This window comes from Ranitomeya variabilis, chromosome 2 (genome assembly GCF_051348905.1).
Source record: "Ranitomeya variabilis isolate aRanVar5 chromosome 2, aRanVar5.hap1, whole genome shotgun sequence".
NCBI lineage: Eukaryota > Metazoa > Chordata > Amphibia > Anura > Dendrobatidae > Ranitomeya > Ranitomeya variabilis.
In genome coordinates this window covers 768,418,128-768,442,544 of record NC_135233.1, presented here as the reverse complement: position 1 = coordinate 768,442,544, position 24,417 = coordinate 768,418,128, and the positions used below count along the sequence as shown (strand labels likewise).

General features: G+C 41.6%; 1 protein-coding gene across 2 annotated transcripts in view; it reads right to left on the bottom strand.

Moving 5' to 3' along the window:
* The window catches only part of BACH2 (BACH transcriptional regulator 2), a 397,444-nt gene that overhangs the window by 180,988 nt on the left and 192,039 nt on the right, over window positions 1-24,417 (bottom strand). For both annotated transcript variants that reach the window (XM_077289718.1, XM_077289719.1), the window contains exon 3: window positions 15,774-15,930. In XM_077289718.1, coding sequence (XP_077145833.1) covers window positions 15,774-15,806 — 33 coding nt within the window. In that variant the 5' untranslated portion in view covers window positions 15,807-15,930. The remainder of the gene's footprint in view (window positions 1-15,773; window positions 15,931-24,417) is intronic.

Below are 24,417 nucleotides of genomic sequence, written 5' to 3'. Positions count from 1 at the left end.
TGCACTGATTAGAAGCAAGTCTCCTTCGTATTAAATTATGAAAGTTTCTGGTAGCAGTGTAGGGGTTAATCTGTTCAACTTAGACTCTCTGAACCCTCCCTGCTTGCAGTATTGGCCACTCTCCTCTTCTATATATACTCACCTCTGGCAATTTGGATTGCCAGTGTTAAGTCTTGTACTGCCTGTTCAGGAGTGGAAGAGGCAGTTCTTGGTAGTGGTGTTGGGAGTATTGTTCTATGTTGCTTGGACTTTTTAGCTGTTGCAAATCCTCTTCCTCTCCTATTTGGTTTACATTCCTTTTCTCTCCGATGTTGGTCTCTGTTGTCTGTGAGTGCATATATGCATATTTTTCCTTTATCACTGTACGTCCTTTGTGTATATTTTTACACTATTACTCCCCACTTCCCTGTGTGGGGAGGGGGACAGATACAGGGCTGATTCAGGAGTTCAGCAAGGTACGTGGCCCTGGCATCTTCACCATCAGAAGTAATCTGGGGAGCAGGGATAGTTAGGAATAGGGACAGGGAAGGAACCCCTGGCCCCGGGCAATCTGACAACAGAGTGGTGACATATGCAAATTAGTTCTAAATAAGTTCATTTCTAAACAGAAGCAAAAAACCTTTATCATGGCTTCCCACATTATATTTTTTTTAGAACAAAAAAGAATGATCAAAGCTTATTCTTGATCATCGGCTGGACAGCAGGTAAACAGTTTACAGTTATAGCATTTATTATGTATTAGTAATTTCTCCAAACTAACAGGTACAAAGTACAAACTAATAATGATTAGGAGAGTTGGTATGTATGACACTCTAAAAACACTATTCGAGGAGTTAAATTAGCATGTCTAATGGAGGTGCTTAGTATTATCAGGTAAATCCAATGGCCAGCATAGGAGTGAAAAAGATGCGGCACTCACCACTGATAACATTTTCATACTTAAAGGGCACACTACATCAGGGTGAAGAAAGTAATGGAGGCTTTGCCAGACCTTTTACCAATATTTCATTGGACATAAGATGTTCAAGTTTTTCATTATCACTGTAGTCATACATGGATCCTTTACGGTGACTGCTTTGAATGCCCCGAATACTGAAGCAATATTCATCCCGTTGTACTTCTCTGCATTTCAAATATACAGCAAGTTCAAACATGAATCGTACTGGTACTATAATATTTTGATCCATATTTAATGTCCAGTTATTACAGCTTCTATTTGCTGCTAGGCATCAAACATACTGATAGAATTGACAGAAGATCCATTTTTCACATTTGTGTTTTTTTCTGCAGTTATCAGTAATCAGTACACTGATGTGACTAAAGATGTAAGATCTCACCATCACAGTGCTCACTTCTCTTCATTCAAAATCAGGTCATGTTGTTGTCAATATCGGTTTTCTCAACTTTATCACCTCTATGTGTACTCTTTTACCTGACTGTAAAGCACTGGTGAAAATGGTAGTGTTATTCATATTCTGCTGCATTGTTCTATACAGTGAAAAGAAAACCACATTATACAATAATTCTAAGGTCTATGTAAGAAATATAAGTCTGTGCAGTGGTACTGATACATACGACGCTCTATGGGCTAGTGTATAATGGAAATAAAAAGGTCCTCTAAACAGCCATATTGAAAAACATTGGTCCGAACACTGACAGTTTTTTCTAAGGATAAATGTTTTTAATAATGTAACTGACAGTTGGGACCTTCGTGGAAAGCACCACAGTGACACATTGTCAATTGTCATGGCCAGTTGCAATTTTTTTCCCATAATGGAAAGATTCTAGGGGTGGATTTTAGTGCAGAATTCCATTGGTTCTTCAATATATGGTACAGTCCTGTGTTTGCCCAATCTGAGTCCTTGCGGAACCCACTTAGTGGTTAGCGCGGTTGTTTGGCAGCACTGAAATCCTGGGTTCAAATCCCACTGTGGGGAACATCTGCAAGGAGTTTGTATGTTCTCCCAGTGTTTGAGTGGGTTTCCTCCAGTTTCCTCAGGTTTCTTGCCACACTCCAAAGACATAACTGATAGTGAGTTTAGATTTGTGAGTCCAATGGGGATAGTGATGACAATATCTGTTAACTACTGTGGAATATGATGGAGCTACACAAGTTATCACAATAAATAAACCCAGGAAGAAGAAGAATAAGTTGTATATGCATTTCTTCACTTTGAAATTTCAATACCAAGAAATAAAGTTGTAGAATTATGGAAATCACAGGATTTACAGACATGTTACTGATATGCAATTGATGAAGAATAGGAAGAAAAACTTTCTAAATAACTCGATTTATTCAGTATCAATTATGAGCGTCATGCGCAAAATACCTTGGAATGCCATCAATGAAGTTATTAATGGTTATCTGAGAAACGTTCTGCCATGCTGAATGCACTTGGGCGTGAAAATCAACGAGATTTACATGTCTACTGATCCTGTGATTTCCATACCTCCATGACTTTTTCCTCTTGGTGTTGCAATTTCAATGATGAGGAGTGTATATTTGTTGTTATACTTATTTCGTGGATCGGGGTGGAACCACTGATGCCCTCTAACAATTTGGACATTGCGACAAACTACATTTCTATTAGAAGGTCCACCTAATAATGCTATTTACTAAACCTATATGATCATTTCTTCTGACAATATTTGTTGGATACCAAAAGGGGATAAACGGTTTATGCTCTTTTTAGTGGAAATTATTCAAGGTCACTAGATTACACTGCCCTAAAATCTAATATATCAATTACATTTTGATCTATTTTATGCAATTTATGCAATCTATGCATAGTAGGATAAATTTACTAAACGACACACTTTATTCTGGAATATCACAGATTGAACATGTGTTACATTGCAAAGTAGGAAAGGCAGTGTGAAAAAGTCACTGAGATGAATTTGCATTTTCTTTTAACAAATTTGTCAGCCAGATCTATTGTGTTGGTTTCATTAGGAATCCTCCATTGAGGAAACTAATGTAATAAAAGCAGGAAGGCTTCAGCATTACATGCAATATCTAATGTACCTACACCTCCTCTTACTACATGCAGGAATTCATGTTTGCATGCTAACTAACAAAAGAAAAGGATTGAAATTCTGCCTACTGAAAAAAAAAATCTCAATAGACTGTAGGAGCATCAGTATTCCTGGCACGTTCTCATCACGCTACATTTGTATACTGGCTATACATATGGGGGTGGGGACACTGTAGTATAGTTCGTTTCTTCTTATCCTTCAAAGAGAATGGCAACATAGCTATGAGATGTCAACATATTTAATTGAAGCTTCATTGATTCTGTACCCCATAAGGCAAGAGTTAATATACCGTATATATTACATACTAGATGGTGGCCCGATTCTATCACATCGGGTATTCTAGAATATGCATGTCCACGTACTATATTGCCCAGTCACGTAGTATATTGCCCAGTCACGTAGTATAATGCTCCATGCAGTTATGGCCCCATAGATGCCCCATATAATGCTCCATGCAGTTATGGCCCCATAGATGCCCCATATAATGCTCCATGCAGTTATGGCCCCATAGATGCCCCATATAATGCCCCATATATTGCTCCATGCAGTTATGGCCCCATAGATGCCCCATATATTGCTGCATGCAGTTATGGCCCCATAGATGCTCCATATAATGGTCCATGCAGTTATGGCCCCATAGATGCCCCATATAATGGTCCATGCAGTTATGGCCCCATAGATGCCCCATATAATGCTCCATGCAGTTATGGCCCGATAGATGGCCCATATAATGCTCCATGCAGTTATGGCCCCATATAATGCTCCATACAGTTCTTTATGGCCCCATAGACGCTCCATACAGCATTGTGCCACATGTAATGCTGCTGCTGCAATAAAAAAAAAAATCACATACTCACCTCTCATCGCTGCTTCTCAGCGTCCCGTCTCTCCGCACTGACTGTTCAGGCAGAGGGCGGGGCGCACACTAATACGTCATTGCGCCCTCTGACCTGCACAGTCAGTGCAAGAGGACGGGATGACGGAGCGGCGCCCGGCGGATGGAACGCGGACAGGTGAATATGAAATACTGACCTGCTCCTGGCGCTCCTGACGCTGTCCCTGCCTGTCCCATGGTACCGCAGCTTCTTCGTGCAGGGCCTGTGGTGACATCGCGGTCACATGACCGTGACGTCATGGCAGGTCCTGCTCGCGCAGGCGCGCAGGGCCTGTGATGATGTCGCGTTCACATGACCGTGACGTCATGGCAGGTCCTTGTCGCACACCAAACTTAGCACCGGAACCTGCCGCTTGCATGGACTGGTCACCGGAGCGTCGGAAAGGCGGCGGAAGGTGAGTATATAATGATTTGTTATTTTTTTTTATTATTATTATTATTCACGTTAGATGTTTTTACTATTGAGGCTGCATAGGCAGCCTCAATAGTAAAAACTTGGTCACACAGGGTTAATAGTGGCGGTAACGGAGTGAGTTACCCGCGGCATAACGCGGTCCGTTACCGCTGGCATTAACCCTGTGTTAGCCGTGACTGCTGGGAGTATTGAGCGGGCGCTGGGCAGTGACTGTAGGGGAGTAGGGAGGGACTAATCGGACTGTGCCCGTCGCTGATTGGTCACGGCAGCCATGACAGACAGCTGGCGAGACCAATCAGCGAATGAATAACCGTGACGGAAGTTGCCGACAGAAAGACGGAAGTGCCCCTTAGACAATTATATATATAGAAGTGACATTTAGAAAAATGAATAAACACATATGATAAAACATTGTGGCCTTCACAGGTATGATGCCAACTGAATGCATCTGTCTTCAAATACAGGTTATGATAGATCAGTTGACAACATTTTCTTTTCCATTTTGCAGCCTCTGTACAATTTAACCATAGCTATAAATACAAAGTAAAAGTAAAACGCCCTTTAATGCATTTACCGCTGCTATTGGAAAGTGATAACGCGTCATCAAACAGAAGAATTATCTGGGCAGAAAGGTAAAATGAGCGATTGTAAGTACACAGTGCCATATAATGTGATGACTGCAATATATTAACCCCTTTGCCACCTTAGAAGTATAGTTACTTCTAAGGTGAGCTCCCCCTTTGCTGAAGGCTTCGGCGGTGATCCCTCAACTTTTCCGGCACATGTCAGCTGATTTGAACAGCTAAAATGTGCCCCTTACAGCCATGGGTGGAATCGCGATCCACCCACGGCTGTTAACATGTTTAAATGCCACTGTCAATCTTTAACAGCAGCATTTAACACGCTCGCGGTGGAAGCGCGTCACTAATCCCGCCCATTAGTGCCCGTGTTACATGACCGCGTATGGGTTATGCATGACAACCCGGGGTCTGCAGCAGACCCCTGTGGTTGTCAATGTCGGATTGCTATGAGCGCCGCCAAGTGATTGGATGATTGCAGCTTCTAGAATCTCATGGAGACTATTGAAGCAGGTGTAAAGAGAAAAAAAAAAAGAGAAAAAAAAATAGAAAAGTTCAAGTCGCCCGCCATATGCCCCATTCAAAATAAAACAAAGAAAAAAATACACTATCTATTAATATATAAAAAGAATTAATCCGATCGGTAAACGGTGTAACAAGAAAAAAAGTTAAAACACCAGAATTACGTTTTAATGGTCGCCACAACGTTGCATTAAAATGCAATAACGTATGATCAAAGATCGTATCTGCACCAAAATGGTATCATTTAAAACGTCAGCTCAGTGAGCAAAAAATAAGCCCTCACCCAGTCCCAGATCATGAAAAATGGAGACGACACAGGTATCAGGAAATGTTGTTGGTTTTCTTTTAATAGAAACTTTGGATTTTTTTTTTCACCCGGTAAATAAAAAAAGAACCTAGACATGTTTGGTATCTACGAACTCATAATGACCTGGCGACTCATAATGGCAGGTCAGTTTTAGCATTTAGAGAACATGGTAAAATAGTAAAACAAAAAAGAATTGTGCAATTGCACTTTTTTTGCAATTTCACCGCACTTTGAATTTTTTTCCCATTTTCCAGTACACTATGTGGCAAAATTAATGGTATCGTTCAAAAGTACAACTTGTCCTGCAAAACACATGCCCTCACATGGCCATATTTATGGAAAAATAAAAAAGTTATGGCTCTAAGAAGAATTGGAGCGAAAAACGAAAATGCAAAAACCCAAGCCGGTGAAGGGGTTAAGAGGATACAAATTTTGATGAGAGCGCTCCTTTAAGAAAAAGGCAAAATAAAAGTTAAGCAGGAAGAATTTAAACAACATCTCAAACAAAAATAAAGTCAGCATTTAGCTTTCCAGTTGTCACAGATTACCCAAAGTATAAGGCTATGTGCCCACGTTGCAGAAATGCTGCGGAAATGGCCGTAGCATTTCCGCAACTCCCTGCCGCAGGTAAAACGCATGAGGAATTCGCATGCGTTTTCCCGCAAAACACAAATGTCTTGCAAGCGTTTTTAGCTTCAAAAAGGAGAAACATTGGAGTTTTTGCCCACTGGGCTATATTGATTAATGTCCTCCCTCCATTAACCTTTGGGAGCAGGTGGATGGACATTGTAGGTGATGGGGTCCTTAAAATATTATGTTGATTGAAGGCCTTTAGTATTACATTTAGTACTGAGTGCGGCCAGTGTTGGTGTCATTTTTAATCACATCTTTTAAATCTTGTTTGTTAATATAGGTTTGATGGTCTGTTTCAATAAAGGTTGTTATAGAAATTTTGCCAAAAACTCCAATGTTTCTCCTTTTTGAATATAATTATCATGGAGTGGTATGTAAGTAGCTAGGCATTAATTGCTTGGCATATTGAACAATATGAGTCTGGGTATTTTTGCATTGAAGCGTTTTTAGCTTGCAGAATCCTTGCGTTTTCCAAGCGATTTGAAGCATCGCTTGGAAAAGTGATTGACAGGTTGGTCACACTTGTCAAGCATAGTGCTTGACAAGTGTGACCAACTTTTTACTATTGATGCTGCCTATGCAGCATCAATAGTAAAAGATAGAATGTTAAAAATAAAAAAAATAAAAAATATGATTATTCTCACCTTCTTACGGCCCCCGGTCTCATCAGCGGCGCTCCCGCTACATTCCTTTTCCAGGGATGCTTTGCGCGAAGGACCTTTGTGACGTCACGGTCGCGTAACAGCGACGTCATCCCAGGTGATTCGCACAATGCATCCCTGGGAACGGAAGCCGCCCTGAGCACTGCTGAGAGGCGGGAGGACTCCAGGGGCCATCAGAAGGTAAGTACCATATTTTTCGGAATATAAGACGCACTTGTTCCCTCCAAACTTGGAGGGAAATGGGGGTGCGTCTTATAATGTGGACATACCTTACCCAGTAGTGTTGCTGCAGGCCGCAGGATGGATGAGGGAGTGTCCGGCGCAGCTGGCGGTGCCAAGGGGGTGTCCGGCACTGCGGGTGGTGTCCAGCGCTGCGGGTGGTGTCCAGCACTGCGGGGGTGTTGGGCAGTGCTGCCCGGTGGTGCTCATGCTGGTCTCCGTTCGAGCCCCTGGCAGTTTAATGGGTTTTCTCCTATGTGGTGGACTCTGGGAAAATGGCCGCCGAGATCTTGGGAGATGAGATTTCAGCGCTGAGATCTCATCTCCCGAGATCTCGGTGCCGAGATCTCTATCTGTGCATGTGGAGCCCCGGGAGGCCATTTTCCCGGAGTCCACCACACAGGTGGAGACCCATGGAACTGCCGGGGGGCTGCACCGGAGACCAGCATGAGCACCACCTGGCAGCACTGCCCGACACCCCCCAGCGCCGGACACCCCGTGGAACCGCCAGCAGCGCCGGACACCCCCCTAGCACCGAAGACACCCGCAGCTAATGCCACAGCAGGTACCTGGAACAAAGTGCATCTTTCTATTTGGAGGACCCAGTACGTGTTTTTTTTTACTATTTGACATGGACAGGTTACCAATTTCAGTGAGAACTGTGGTGACTCTTTAGAGTAATAAACAGTTGCCTGGATTCCATCACAGATTGCAGCTGACAACAGGGGGCAGCCTCTGGGCATATGTATAACAGTAAATAAGTTTTAGGCAGGTGTTAAAAAAAGCTGTAACATAACAGTGTTTGTAACTGGGAAGCCGCAGCGGCGCGCCACACATTGGAACATCTCTCATCCCATCCTGAGCCTCCAGCAGCGAACCTGCTTCACCGCAGCCACCACCCCCAGTAAGCAATGGATTATAAGAAGCACCACCATTGTATTAAAAAAACAAAAATTCCTATTCCTAAGATCTAATAATTATGACAATTAAATTCTAACGCATTATCAACATCACATTACAAATCATAGACAGCGTATTAAAATAGAATGGCTAATCATTTCTTGGCAAAGAAGTGTACTACATTCACAAAGTACGAGAACAGCAAGATGAAATTACACCAGGGACGTCAGCACTGGGATGACAGAAGAAAATGATAGGCAAGAGTTCCTTTTGCAATGTCACTGGTTTCTTGGAAGGAGCGACTGACAGCCCCATGTGTGAGCTTTAGAGCATGTTTACGTCGCCCTTTCACACTCTCTTCCATACATAGACATAGGAATACAATTCTGTGATGTTGTAACCACCAGGCCAATATTAGGGCTTGGTAGGGCTCAATGAAATGTTCTAGTGGTCTAGTGCTTCAAAGTTAAAATTCATGGTTACGTCTTGCAAGAAACTATTTTTGCTACCCATCACCAAACCAATTTCTAGCTTAGTGGTCCGTGGCCTCATGACAGAGATCATCTTACCTATACAGTTCAACTTTCCAGAGACGTTGCACCGTATCTCAAGCTTATAAGCTATGAGACTTCTAAAGATACTCTTCTTTCTAAGTATACGTCTACTTTTTCTATATTGGTTACGGTATTATTTCACCATATACTAATAAATGTCTTTTAATCGAGACAGTTAAAACAATGTAACAAAGTATATTTGCTGTTTTTACACAAAACCACTTGTTTGCCATGTTACATATCTGGAAAAAAGAAGATGACTGTTCTGTTACTCTGTAGAATATGTGTCACAAAGAATAACGGGATATAATACTCAGCTCTCTCTGACTCATTCCACCCTGAAGGCCAAGTAAGGTCAAAAGCTGTTTGGCATTTAGCTAAAGGGTACAATGAGATTCATATGATAAAAAAACAACACACCGTGTTCTAAGTCGCAAGAAAAAAGTTGAGTAACGTGTAGTTATGGAAGAATTTTATCAATATAGATATTCTTTTTAAATTCCTACTTCCAATGTTAAAAGTTAGATCATTCTTGATATACAGTATATGTTTATATATGTTTGCAAATACAGTACATGGCTAACAACTTTCCTATCCTCTCATTTGATGGGAAAACTATCACACTGACTTGGCATTAGGCGGGGTCCCAAAACTTCTAAGTGCTGGAAAGAAGCACAGATGTTATGAGCATTATTACAGAGGACTGCCCCGTGTGAACATTTCAGCAGCACTGAAACAGATGATTTTCAGGACTTCAATATGGACACTTAAAGATTTGGACTAATTGTCGGTCTTCAGGAGCGCAAAACTCCCCAGTCTCCCAATTTCTTGTTTGCTGGGGAGGTGCGCTCCTGAATATTGATAGGTAAGATCAGTGGCATGGTTGTGCTGGAGATCTGAATTGTGCACTGATCCGTGCAGCAAGCAGAGACAGCATCAGCTGGGTGCAGGGGCACAGAAGCAGGCCGGCTACAGAGCAGTGTTGGAGGGTTGTATAGCAAACAGCTTACAAGTGCGCACTCATTGTCTAGGAAATCGGCCACTCTAAGACTGTAAGGCCGGGATCACACACAGCGAGATACGGCCGAGTCTCGCAGGTTAAAAACAAGCTCTGGCGCCGGCACTCCGGAGCGGAGCGTTCAGCTCCATGTATTGCTATGCGGCCGCACGCTCCGCTCCGGAGTGCCGGCGCCAGAGCTTGTTTTTAACCTGCGAGACTCGGCCGTATCTCGCTGTAGTGTGACTCCGGCCTAAAGGTGGCCGATACAATGGAATTAAAAAATGCATCCATTCTTGAGAACAGAGAACATTTTACTAATAATGAAATTGCTAAGTTTCTTGGTTTTGCAAGAACTTTGCAATATTAACAACTTGTAGTAGTTGAGAAAATCCCTTTAAAGCCACGCCCACACATTCAGTATTTGGTCCGTATTTTACATCAGCATTTGTAAACCAAAACCAGGCGTGGAACAGTCAGAGGAAAGGTATAACAGAAACACGTCACCACTTCTGGATTTCACATCCACTCCTGGTTTTGGTTATAAATACTGAGGTAAAATCCTGACCAAATACTGAATGTGTGAACATGGCCTTAGACTCAATTACAAAAAGTGATGATCACACTATTGACTGTTTATATGATGACTGCCCCACAAAAACATCCAGCAATAAAGTGACAAAAACACTCATTTGATGTTGCCTCTTCATCATTGAGCAAACTGCTTTGACTGCGAAGCAATTTGGTCAGACCACCACAGAATTAAACATTGATGACCATTGAACCTTACGAGAGCCATAATCCTACCTCCCAACTTTTGAAGAACAGAAAGAGGGATAAATTATGAATAGGGCCAGCAGCAAATCTTGGCCACGCCACTGGTTACACCCCAATCCACACCCATTTACTATTTCTTTCTCCCCTGGCAGGAGATGTTAGAGGCGCGCTGGCAGTGAGGGACATTCAGCAGACGTATGAGACTGCAGGGTGTAGACCCAAATCCAGGACTGTCCGCTATATGTAGGGGAGTATGGTCCAGTGACCAGGTCAGTGCTATCTGGCAGCTGTACGGGAGGCTGAGAAACTCTAACCTTCTGACATCCCCAGCGCGGCCTTTGATTAGCCCAGGCTAGTGCGCCATCAGCTGTGCATCCTGCTCATCTCTAGCTGAAACCTACAGATTTAATTTATGTTCTTTCTTTCACAGATGGAACCTCCAGAACTTTCTCATCTTCATGTAGCTTCACTGTACAACATCTGGCTTTTTTTGTGTCAATAGGCCATGTTCACACATTGCAGAAATACTGCATCAAACTACTAAAAAACAATCTTCTCCCCCTTTTTTGAAGTGTTTCTGGTGCAGATGTGAAGCCGCATTTTAATTGTGTTTTTTACCGTACAGAAAAGTTTTAATTCTAAACTTAGAATAACTGCAGTTTTTACATGTCTTTTTTTCTCATGAAATCACATCCACTTTGCTTGGACAGTTAAACAGCAGAATTTCTATGCAAATCAGCAGCAGAAAATATGCAACACTTACGCTACATGTGAACAAGGTCTAAATTGTTAAGCAATGTGTTTCCATGAAATCTCCGCCCACGGTGCGTCCAAAGACACTGATGAATTCTACAGTTTTGGTGCATTTTTTCTCTAAAGGCTTCTTCTGAAAAACAAATCGCTGCTGCATTTTTACGCGCAGAATCAAAGCTTGGTCAATGAGAATGTACTGCACTGTGGCCAGTGCAGTTGGGGAACCTGCTGATGCCGGTCTCTTTCTCAACTGAATGTGGGTGCTGGGACACACTTTTACCTGGCATGTATTGTGACGCAGATATCCACCAGCTCCATACATGTCCCGACACAGCTGTCGAGTGACCTGGGACCAGAGGCTCCTTTTCCTGGCCTTAACAATAGGGGGCGCCCTAGCTCATCCTGTTCCCCGGGATACTTCACAAGGCGAAGACCCTGGGGCCTCCGCCCTTGCCTTATAGGTGTGTCTCACAAAAAGTTAATGTATTTCAGTTCTTTGATACAAAAAGTGAAACCCATATACAGCTCTGGCAAAAATAAAGAGACGACTGCAAAAGGTTCAGTTTGTCTGATTTTTCTCTTTATAGTTACATTTTTGAGTAAAATGTAAATTGTTCTTTTATTCTACAGTATAAACTTCTGACAACATATCTCGGAATTTCCGAGCAATATATTTTGTATTTTTTTCTGACAAAGAAAAATGGTCAAAATTTAAAAAAAAACCTCAGTGCTTTCAGACCTCAAATAATTTAAACAAAACAAGTTCATAATCATTTGGAAACAACAATACTAATGTTTTAACTCAGGAAGAGTTCAGAAATCAATATTTTGTTGAATAAGCATGATTTTTAATCATAGCTTTCATGCGTCTTGGCATGCTTTCCACCAGTCTTTTACACTGCTTCTGGTGCAAAAATGTAAGCAGTTCTTCTTTGTTTGATGGCTTGTGACTATCCATCATCCTCTTGATTACATTCCAGAGGTTTTCAGTGGGGTTCAGGTCTGGAGACTGGGCTGCCCATGACAGGGTTCTGATGTGGTGGTCTCTTAATTTTTGCCAAAGCTGTATTATGTAGAGTCATTACAAACAGAGTGATCTATTTCAAGTGTTTATATCTGTTAATGTTGATGATTATGGCTTACAGCCAATGAAAACCCAAAAGTCATTATCTCAGTAAATTAGAATACTTTATAACACCAGCTTGAAAAATGTTTTTAAAATCTAAAATGTTGGCCTACTGAAATGTATGTTCAGTAAATGCACTCAATACTTGGTCGGGATTCCTTTTGCATCAATTACTGCATCAATGCGGCGTGGCATGAAGGCGATCAGCCTGTGGCACTGCTGAGGTGTTATGGAAGCCCAGGTTGCTTTGATAGCAGCCTTCAGCTCATCTGCATTGCTTGGTCTCTCATCTTCCTCTTGGCAATACCCCATAGATTCTTGAGTTTGCTGGCCAATCAAGTACAGTGATACTTTTGTTTTTAAACCAGCAATTGGTACTTTTGGCAGTGTGGACAGGTGTCAGTTCCTGCTGGAGAATAAAATTTCCATTTCCAAAATTTCTTGGACCTACACCAGCAGATGACATGGCTCCCGAAACCATCATTGATTGTGGATACTTCACACTAGACCTTGGAAATCAAGGTCTCAGAGTTTGGAGGAAGAGTGGAGAGACACACAATCCATGCTGCTTGAGGTCTAGTGTGAAGTTTCCACAATCAGTGACGGTTTCGGGAGCCATGTCATCTGCTGGTATAGGTACACTGTGTTTTATCAAAACAAAAGTCAGCTCAGCCATTTACCAGGAAATTTTAGAGCACTTCATGCTTCCCTCTTCCGAAAAACTTTTTGGAGTTGAAAATTTCATTCTCCAGCAGGACTTGGCACTTGTCCACACTGCCAAAAGTATTAATACCTTGTTTAAAAACAACAGTATCACTGTGCTTGAGTGGCCAGCACACTCGCCTGACCTTAACCCCATACAGAATCTATGGTGTATGTCAAGAGGAAGGTGAGAGACAACAGACCCAACAATGCAGACAAGCTGAAGACTGCTATCAAAGCAACCTGGGCTTCCATAACACCTCAGCAGTGCCACACGCTGATCGCCTCCATGCCACACCGTACATATGCAGTAATTGATGTCAAAGGAGCCACAACCAAGTATTGAGTGCAGTTACTGAACATACATTTCAGTAGGCCAACATTTCAGATTTTAAAATCATTTTTTCAAGCTGGTGTTCTAAAATATTCTAATTGACTGAGATACTAAATTTTACGTTTTCATTGGCACTTGAAATAGATCACTATGTTTGTAATAAGTCTATATAATATATGAGATTCACTTTTTGTATTGAATAACTGAAATAAATTAACTTTTTAATGATATTCTAATTTTGTGAGATGCACCTGTATCTCCTAAGTTAGCGCTTTATCACCCCCTCAGGGAAATGGGGTGCTAATGGCACCACAGTACACCAACCCGACAAACAGAGCAACAAAGACAAGGGTAAACTGAAAACTCCACATACACAAAATATTCACTCATATATAACACAGGAATGCACCAGGGTGTGCAGGAAGGGGAAGAAAGCAAATAGGGAAGGATAAGGAATTATCAAGCCTACAAATCAAACAACAGTCACTTATACCTCCTCCAGCACTCCTTCTCAAACCAACTTCTTTCCCTCCTTTTGTCATGCAGCAAGTGCTAACTCTGACAAGGACTAGATAATAGAGCCCAGATTTTATAGGGAAAAGGAGTGGCTAACCGAGCACAGCTGAACACAGGAATTTCCAACATGGCCGATTAACCCCTGTTCTGCTGGAAAAAATAAACATGTTTAATAAACTGGAGAATTGCTTCTTCTCAGCAGCAGAGTAGGAGCAACCAGATGCTGAGGTCTTCTGGCTCCGCTCCGGAAACCCCGTGACACTACACTTCAATAGCTATAGTGGTCACCTCCCTGTCAGAGGCATGAAGCTAATGTCAGCATGGCCAGTGCGGGTGGCATATGACGTCAATTTCATGCGTTGACCACCCCCTGGTCTGGCTATGAAGGATAGGTGCTAGGATGGAGGACGTTATAACACAATGGGGGACATCACATCAGGATATGGAACATGATTACAGGATTGGGGCTATGACGGAGTACATTATTACAGGGGCCCATAGCTCTGACCAACATGCAGCTAGCAGCCCCGATCCAAATTTTTCACCTGGGCCTATAGGACTCTAGTTACACCACTGGTCCTACCACATTTTTCTGTAAAAACTAATTGTAAGAATGAAAATCTGTGGTCTGCCTTTAAGTAGGTTTCAAAACTCTCACTTCCTGCCAGTGTTCAGCAATCTCATTTACATTTCTCCAACTGAGTCACTAAGTAAAGTGCAAGCCAACAGTGACTAATAAAAGTCCTAATGATTGAAATAGCAAATTATCAATGAGTCAGAATTCATTTTTTAGTGGTGCAAGTTGGTATAAATGCTTTTAATACGTGTGTTAATTTATTATTTGTGCACAGCTGTAGAACGAGCGGACATTTTGCGGTTTTTACTAGCCATTTTTTAACTCCATAGACTGCATCCAAGAAAAGTGATCATAATATACCGTACCATACGCAAGTCTTTCAACCGCTTGTGTCAAAAAGAAACCAGCTTTTCAATAAAATCGGATGTTCTTTCAAGAAAAAAAGAAAACGCTGCTAATACTATTCATGACAGTACGAAACCGAAAAACATTTGATCGCCATGGCACTGTGCATTCAGTTGACTTAAAAGACTTGCAGGCACAAGGTTCATGTGTGGCTTATTTTTCATTTTAATGAGGTGTACAAACGATACCTATAAATTAATAATTAAAATTTATGCCCCTTGCTTTTAGAATGTATTCTTTCACATTTAGGAGGAAGCAATATTTAAGATCTGTGGAACATAGAAAATCAATGCATGTACAGGAAATTATCAAGCTACTAATGAATTTTCTCCATTGGGTCTCACTTTCTCCTCTAAGCCAAAATGTCAGTCTACTAAATGGATAAATGTCCAAATATATATATTTTGGACATTTATCCAGTTCTATACATATACACACAAAACACGCATATGTATATATAAAAATATAAGCATAAAAGGTTGCATATTTTAGGGATAGGATGCGTAGAAGCTGGTCTGGTAATCGGCTGATCACTGAATAAATACCGTAACTAGCCATCTACAGCAACATCCACGGCAACATGGCATTACCTGGCTAAACAAGAAATGTCAATGACTAGCAATTATTATGTCTATATTCCCTAGAAAGAATTGTGAAAAAAGGTTGTCGTTTTGACACCATGTAACAGATAACAATTTAACAATGTTGGTAAATGAAGACAAAAATGAGAAAGAATGAAAGAAAGAAAGAAAGAAAGAAAGAAAGAAAGAAAGAAAGAAAGAAAGAAAGAAAGAAAGAAAGAAAGAAGCATCATTTTACTAACAAAAAGCAAATCCAAAATGCTGAAAGTAAAAAGAAACACTACCTTTAAATGATGCCTCTCTCTATTAATATACATTTTCCAGAAATCACAGAAGAGTTATTCGTGCGACACTCTGTCTTCATGCTGATAAACACATGCGAAGGTCATTGTGGGAACATGGAAGACTTGGTTTTGTAGTCCAGATACGACACTCCAGGCTCTAGAAGAGAATAAATAGATTTGTGGCATGTTGGAAACGTGGATTCATTAACATCAAATTAATATCATTGCAAATCTGTTCAAATTCTCTATCTTTTGGGACAGTAGCATTTTTTCTTTATATACAGTATATGCATGCCATCCCTTAGTTCAAGTATGACACTGTTCCTGTATACAGTACTACAGGGTGGGTCATTTATATGGATACACCTGGGTGGGCCATTTATAAAGTTGAATTAAAAATGGCCAACTTCGAAATGGCCACCATGGTCACCACCCATCTTGAAAAGTTTTCCCCCTCCCATATACTAATGTGCCACAAACAGGAAGTTGATATCACCAACCATTCCCATTTTATTTAGGTGTATCCATATAAATGGCCCACCCTGTACATCAGTACTTGAAAGACTTGGTCATTGAGGTAAAGGGGATGTGCACTACTGGACAACCCATTTTAGGTATCAGGATTCTGCATGCTTCTCTCCTGGACTGTATGGGCATTGCTCCTGTGCTCCAAGTGCTGTGAGTCCCCCCCCCACACATCAGTCTATGGACCAAAGCCTTCACAATTACATCAAGCAGAACGGTTTTGTCAGACGGAACTGTGAAGGCTGCTGCCCATCAGATGCTGCTGATAGTCACCTTAGGAACATTGAAAAAGGGGTTTTCCAATAGTATACAAAGTGAGAAAGAAGAAAAACCTACTAAGGAGTGCCTTGTGGGTGGGGGAAGATAAGTGTTTTGACACACCTCAACCCCAAGGGATCTTCATTGATAGCAAGTTGTCTCTTTTTGGACCTTCTGGAAAATAATAGGTGATCTAATTACTTGTCTTTGTTCAGCCTATGAAGACAAAGCCAGTACACCTTTCTTTATGGTGTTGGACATACAACGGACACCAGTAGGTGCGTAAGACTTTATGACCTGAAGAGCACCACCCATATGATTATTGAGGGCCAACTATCATGTAGCCAATGTACGTTTAGAACGTCATTTTCAACACAACAATTTATACAGGGACACATTGATGAACCTACAGCAAGGCACTGACTATAATATTATAGAATGGATTTAGTTTATGAAAATTAAGTGACAAGTTCTCTTTGATGGAAAATCACTGGGTGAACATCACAGGTGTTGAAATGCCCAGAAAGTCACATTAAACAGCAGCTAAAGAACTTGTGTTTCAAGTTTACAACGCATGATAAAACCATTGACTTCTCTTATGGAAACTCAAGAAATTTACATGAATCTATTTTGGACCCTCTTTTATATAAACCTAATATTTTCCACTGATTTTATTTCATTTTATCATTCAGTTGACTGAATCATGATGGCAAAAACTACTGAAAATGTGTTCATGCAGAAAGAAAGAGAAGAGACACAAACTATTTATTGTAGAAAACAAGTCACCGAGGGTGGGGGAAATACGAACACCTAAAGAGATTTTCTATGATGTCTACATGAAAATCACAGGCAAAATAGTTCAAATGGTCTATGAACTCACATGGGAGGGTGGAACACAACACATTTCTGGAATAAAGAATTAACATTGGAAAAGAAAAATACTGTTTAAATATTGCATATTGTGTTTTCTTTAAATGTTTTTATGTTTGCGCCTTTACAGAAACCCAGGTCAATGATGTCTGTAAATGAAGAGTTTTTGATGTTTCTACTAGCGAATATAAAAATTAGTGGCCAACCACAGGATGGACAAAGTGCTGATAAGAACTAATTAATTAACCAGATGTCGTGATCATAAAACGTAAAAAAAAAATGGAATAGTTTATCACGTTTATTCCTTTTTTTGGAGAGTTGAAAATGTTATTCAAGAACCATCAGTCCCATGTCTTTATTATTTCCTGATCTCTCACACAAGGAGTAATTTCAGAAAAAGACAAAATGTCATAGTAAGGGTACATTTCCACTGGCGAGAGACAAATCGGTCCGTAATCTGGACCGAAAAAACGGATGTAACGTATGCGATTGTCATGCGAGTGTCATGCGAGTGCAATGCGAGTGCAATGCGAGTGCAATGCAATTTTTAATCGCATCATCCGTATGACATCAGTATGACATCCGTATTGCTGTCCGATTTTTACACACCGGTGTCCTTTGAAAAGCCGGCAAATCAGCGCCGTGTACAGTAAAAATCACACTGACAGGTTAGAATAGAGTAGATATATGCACATAGAATGTGTGTATATACATATATATATGTCAGTGAGACACCTATATATGTATATTTATATTTAATGCAGCGCTAGATAGCATAAAAGCCGCTAATTCAATTGCCGGCTTTTGCTCTCTCCTTCACAAACCCGACATGATATGAGACATGGTTTACATACAGTAAACCATCTCATATCCCCTTTTTTTTTGCATATTCCACACTACTAATGTTAGTAGTGTGTATGTGCAAAATTTGGGGGCTCTAGCTGCTCAAATAAAGGGTTAAATGGCGGAAAAAATTGGCGTGGGCTCCCGCGCAATTTTCTCCGCCAGAGTGGTAAAGCCAGTGACTGAGGGCAGATATTAATAGCCAGGAGAGGGTCCATGCTTATAAGACACCTATCCATTATTAATCCAATTGTCTGAAAGGGTTAAAAAACACACACATGATTTAAAAGTATTTTAATGAAAGAAACAAACAGGTTGTTTTAGTATTTTATTGCTCTCTCAATCCATCAGCAACACCCTCGCTTGGCAAAACAATAAACACACAATATACATACCCTCTCTGATGAACTGTCAGGTCCCACGAGGTAATCCATCTGAAGGGGTTAACTAATATTACAGGCAGGAGCTGCGATAAACCACTCGCTCGTGCCTGTAATCCCCGGGTGCTGAAAGGAAAGCTGGGTGATCTGTACTTACATTGAGTCGCGGTGATGCGCCCCTGCTGGATGTTCTCATGAACTGCAGCCTGGGAACTTTTTCCCACGCTCCAGGTCATATGAGGACATCCACCAGGGGGCGCATCACCGCGACTGAAGGAAATGTAGGTCAATGACCTACATTTCCTTCATTCGCCGGGGATTACAGGCAAGGAGCACAGCTGCATTTGCAGGGCTCCTGCTTGCAAATTATTTTAACCCCTTCAGATGGATTACTTCGTGGGACGTGACGGGTCAGCAGAAGGTATGTATATTGTGTGTTTATTGTTTTGCCAAGCGAGGGTCAGCAAATGGATTGAGAGAGCAATAAAATATTAAAACAACCGCTGTGTTTATTTCATTAAAATACTTTTAAATCATGTGTGTGTGTTTTTTAACCCTTTCAAACAATTGGATTAATAATGGATAGGTGTCATAATTGACGCCTCTCCATTATTAATCTGGCTTAATGTCACCTTACAATAGCAAGGTGGCATTAACCCTTAATTACCCCATATCCCACCGCTACAGGGAGTGGGAAGAGAGTGGCCAAGTGCCAGAATAGGCGCATCTTCCAGATGTGCCTTTTCTGGGGTGGCTGGGGGCAGATGTTTGTAGCCATGGGGGGGCCAATAACCATGGACCCTCTCCTGGCTATTAATATCTGCCCTCAGTCACTGGCTTTACCACTCTGGCGGAGAAAATTGCGCGGGAGCCCACGCCAATTTTTTCCGCCATTTAACCCTTTATTTGAGCAGCTACAGCGGCCAAATTTTGCACATACACACTACTAACATTAGTAGTGTGGAATATGCAAAAAAAAAGGGGGATATGAGATGGTTTACTGTATGTAAACCATGTCTCATATCCTGTCGGGTTTGGGAAGGAGAAAGAAAAAGCCGGTAATTGAATTAGCGGCTTTTATGCTATCTTGCGCTGCATTAAATATAAATATACATATATAGGTGTCTCACTGACATATATATATGTATATATACCTATTCTATGTGTATATATCTACTCTATTCTAACCTGTCAGTGTGATTTTACTGTACACCGCGCTGAATTACCGGCTTTTCAAAGGACACCGGTGCGTAAAAATCGGACAGTACTCGCATGGTGCGAGTGCTGTGCGATTTTTTTCTCGCACCCATTGACTTGCATTGGCGAGTCTCGTCCGAGAATCGCAGCAATACGCAGCTTGCTGCGATTTTTTTCTCAGTCCGATTTCGGCTGAGAAAAAAATCGCAAATGAAAAGACACCTATTGAATAACATTGGTCCGAGTGCAATCCGATTTTTTATCGGATTGCACTCGTCCGTTTTCCTCGCCAGTGGAAATGTAACCTAAAAAGGAATATGTCAGCAGGATTTTGCTATGTAATATGACAGCAGCATGATATAGGGACAGATACCCCGATTTCAGCAATGTGTCAATTGCTTGTCTAAATGCTGTCATTTGGACACAATCACTTTTTCTTGGCTGCAGATATCGGAGTACACAGAATGCTGAATTTTGTATAACCTTGCCCACACCGCTTACTGGAAACGTTCTGTGTACTATGTATATTATCAGAAAGCTGCAGGCAGACCAGGAGGCACAAGACACCTAGTCCCATAGCGATAATCTCCTGCTGATAAAACACTGACTTTGCTGACACAATAAGCAGCCCAGTAAGTGACACATAGCTGGAATCAAGGTCTCTGCCCTTGCATCTTGCTGTTCTCGGATTACATACCAAAATTTTTTGGCAGAGACCCACTGAAATAGAATGGAATAAACATACTTTTTGCCGATGATAACTCAGTCAGGATCCAAACCTAGTCTTCCAAATAAACTTTGATACTGGTAATTAGCAGACCATGCAATGAAGTGTTCCTGCTAACCTACGTTTACTAAAATTTAAATTTTATCAATACAGACATAAAAATTAAAATAATTGGTTTAAGTATTTAATTCCTAATAGTTATCCGTACAAAATAAATGACACAATATTCCTTACGTAGCTATCAGATTGTTAGTGATACAGCTTGAATATCTGATCTCTATCTCCCCTTTCCATGGTTTCTGCTTGTGCGTTACAAGTATTACAACATTTTTGTTTGAATGTTGTTTCCCTATGTCCTGCGTGATGACGCTTCATTTTTGAATCCCAGTGCATGCTGGGATACGCAAACGAATCATTATCAGGGGGAAGAGGAAGCGGTCACTGTTGCAGCCTCTGCTCCTTCCCTGAAACGAAGTCATCACGGGCAGAGGAAGCGGTCACTGTTGCAGCCTCTGCTCCTTCCCTGAAATGAAGAGTCATCAGGGGCAGAGGAAGCGGTCACTGTTGCAGCCTCTGCTCCTTCCCTGAAACTAAGTCATCACGGGCAGAGGAAGCGGTCACTGTTGCAGCCTCTGCTCCTTCCTTGAAATGAAGAGTCATCAGGGGGCAGAGGAAGCGGTCACTGTTGCAGCCTCTGCTCCTTCCCTGAAATGAAGAGTCATCAGGGGCAGAGGAAGCGGTCACTGTTGCAGCCTCTGCTCCTTCCCTGAAATGAAGAGTCATCAGGGGCAGAGGAAGCGGTCACTGTTGCAGCCTCTGCTCCTTCCCTGAAATGAAGAGTCATCAGGGGCAGAGGAAGCGGTCACTGTTGCAGCCTCTGCATCTTCCCTGAAATGAAGAGTCATCAGGGGCAGAGGAAGCGGTCACTGTTGCAGCCTCTGCTCCTTCCCTGAAATGAAGAGTCATCAGGGGGCAGAGGAAGCGGTCACTGTTGCAGCCTCTTCTCCTTCCCTGAAATGAAGAGTCATCAGGGGGCAGAGGAAGCGGTCACTGTTGCAGCCTCTGCTCCTTCCCTGAAATGAAGAGTCATCAGGGGGCAGAGGAAGCGGTCACTGTTGCAGCCTCTGCTACTTCCCTGAAATGAAGAGTCATCAGGGGGCAGAGGAAGCGGTCACTGTTGCAGCCTCTGCTACTTCCCTGAAATGAAGAGTCATCAGGGGCAGAGGAAGCAGTCACTGTTGCAGCCTCTGCTCCTTCCCTGAAATGAAGAGTCATCAGGGGGCAGAGGAAGCGGTCACTGTTGCAGCCTCTGCTACTTCCCTGAAATGAAGAGTCATCAGGGGCAGAGGAAGCGGTCACTGTTGCAGCCTCTTCTCCTTCCCTGAAATGAAGAGTCATCAGGGGGCAGAGGAAGCGGTCACTGTTGCAGCCTCTGCTCCTTCCCTGAAATGAAGAGTCATCAGGGGGCAGAGGAAGCGGTCACTGTTGCAGCCTCTGCTACTTCCCTGAAATGAAGAGTCATCAGGGGCAGAGGAAGCAGTCACTGTTGCAGCCTCTGCTACTTCCCTGAAATGAAGAGTCATCAGGGGGCAGAGGAAGCGGTCACTGTTGCAGCCTCTGCTCCTTCCCTGAAACGAAGAGTAATCAGTGACTTTCGTTTCAGAGGCTGGGCTAGTTTCTTCGGGAAAGTTACAACGCGTGTCAAAGGTCCGATCACTGACTGCACAGAATTATTTACAGTTTGGGCAGTTGGACGCAGGGACATACCAATAGTTCATCATGTATAACAAGTCACTGGTCCACTACCCAAATGGCAGCTCAAAGAAATCTGACGACCTGATGTTTCTTACCATCACCTGTGTTCTATGAGATGAGCACAACCACAGAGCGCGTCCTGTTGTCTGTTTAGATCTGCATTAATAAGCCGACAACAGAGCTGTGTCAGAATACCATGCATGCAGGAGATCAGTGCCGCCCCTGCAAGTGATGTCACTGGTGTCCTGCAGTGTAGTTATGGAACGGTAGGGAATTTTAAAGCAAGTATATCAGAAAAAACCTTAAGTGGCATAAAATGGATAGGGATTTGGAATTAAATTTACTTTACATTCAAACTACCCCTTTAAAATTGGTGAAGACACAAAAGAGCACAGTAAGACCAAAAACACTCTCGCAAAATAATCACAGTAATAAGCAAGTGCTAGTAAAATGATGGAAAAAAAGGGTATTTGGTTGATAAGTTTTTTGCAAAAAATGAATACTAAGCTGCTCCACCAAACGTCAAGGTATACCCATATAGAGCAGTCCTAACTGATGTATTCAATCCCTATCTGGTGTACGGTATTTAAAAACCTGTGTTTCTATTCCCTTTAAGATTGGTGATGTTTCATCATTTTCCCAAAATTTCGAGCCATTCCATTGTTTCCCTTTTCCTTGTGTTTTACCCCGACCATAACTGTAGATGGATTTTGTAACGACGCATAAGACTTTTGAACATTGCTGTAAAGTGAGAAAGATGCCACCATATTTCATTAGATAAAGAAAATTCTCACATATTCAATAATGCTTTCAATTTAGCTGCAAATTTTTTTTTTAGAAAATACAGATAAAGTGCTGAGGTACATATGGTACATCGTAAACTTTTTTTTATATAAAGTTGGCAATACTTGACACTTTTGCTCTAAAGGTCACTAAACTTAGATGGGATCATGGACATTCCATTCATCACCTCTCAAATATTTTACATTTATAAATTCATTCTTTTCATGGAGTAGAAAAAGTCAACACAGTAATCCAAAAAGCAAACAAGCCACATCCTTATGAAATCTGAGCACACCACTGCAGAACAAAGGAGCTTTTTCCTTTAGCATTCACACTCCAAAATGTGTAGCAAAATATCAACATGGTCACATGTTTGGGTCGCTCTATAGCGGCCAGCCATGTTACTTCAGGAGAGAACACGTTTATTAGGAAGGTAGAAGCAACAAAAACAAACATGAAATGACATTTAAAAAGTTTTAGGCACTCTATTTTGGAGTTTGTGACAACAGAATGCTGCTATTTCAGCGATGGTGTCCATAGCTAACGCATCAAGTATGTGTCTGATACGATACACTGAGAAAGAAGATTACTGGCAGATGTTACTGGTTAGCCTCAGCTTTTTGCTTTATAAAAAAAGTATAGTAGATTTAATCAACATACAGCTAAATAACATGCAGCCCAAAGATTCGATTGCATGTTTAATATGACAGGTTAAAGGGTTATTCCCAGAATCATATCACTTTTTACAAAGCACAGTAAATGTGTACTATGGTTAATATATAGACTAAGTCCAACATAAAGGTGTTTTTTTTGCCCTCAGTGCATTCAAATTCACATAGCAGAATGGTTTGACTATTCCTATCTACTCAAACTCCATTTCCCAGCAACACTTGCTTCTCCTCAATGCTTCAGACTCCTCCCTTTCCGGTGTGCTTCTCACTAGCCCAATCTCTGAGTTATCATTAAGCTAATCTAAAAGTAGATTTCATCTTATGCTGTTGTACACTGTATGAGAATGTACAGTAACCTGACTGATTATATCTTCTGTTATCTATATTAGTAAAGTGGCATTAGGGTCCCCTACTGCAGAACAAATCTTAGCCCCTCTATACAACCCCATCCTGCAATACTTTTTCTAAGCCCCTATATACAGAGCCCCATTCTGCTCTGCAGTAAATCACTCTTTTCAGCCCCTTCCTGCAGTATATCTCTCTTCTCGGCCTCCTAGATACAGCCCCATTCTGTAGTAAATCACTATTTTCAGCTACTTTCTGCAGTATATCTCACCTCTCAGCCTTCTAGATAC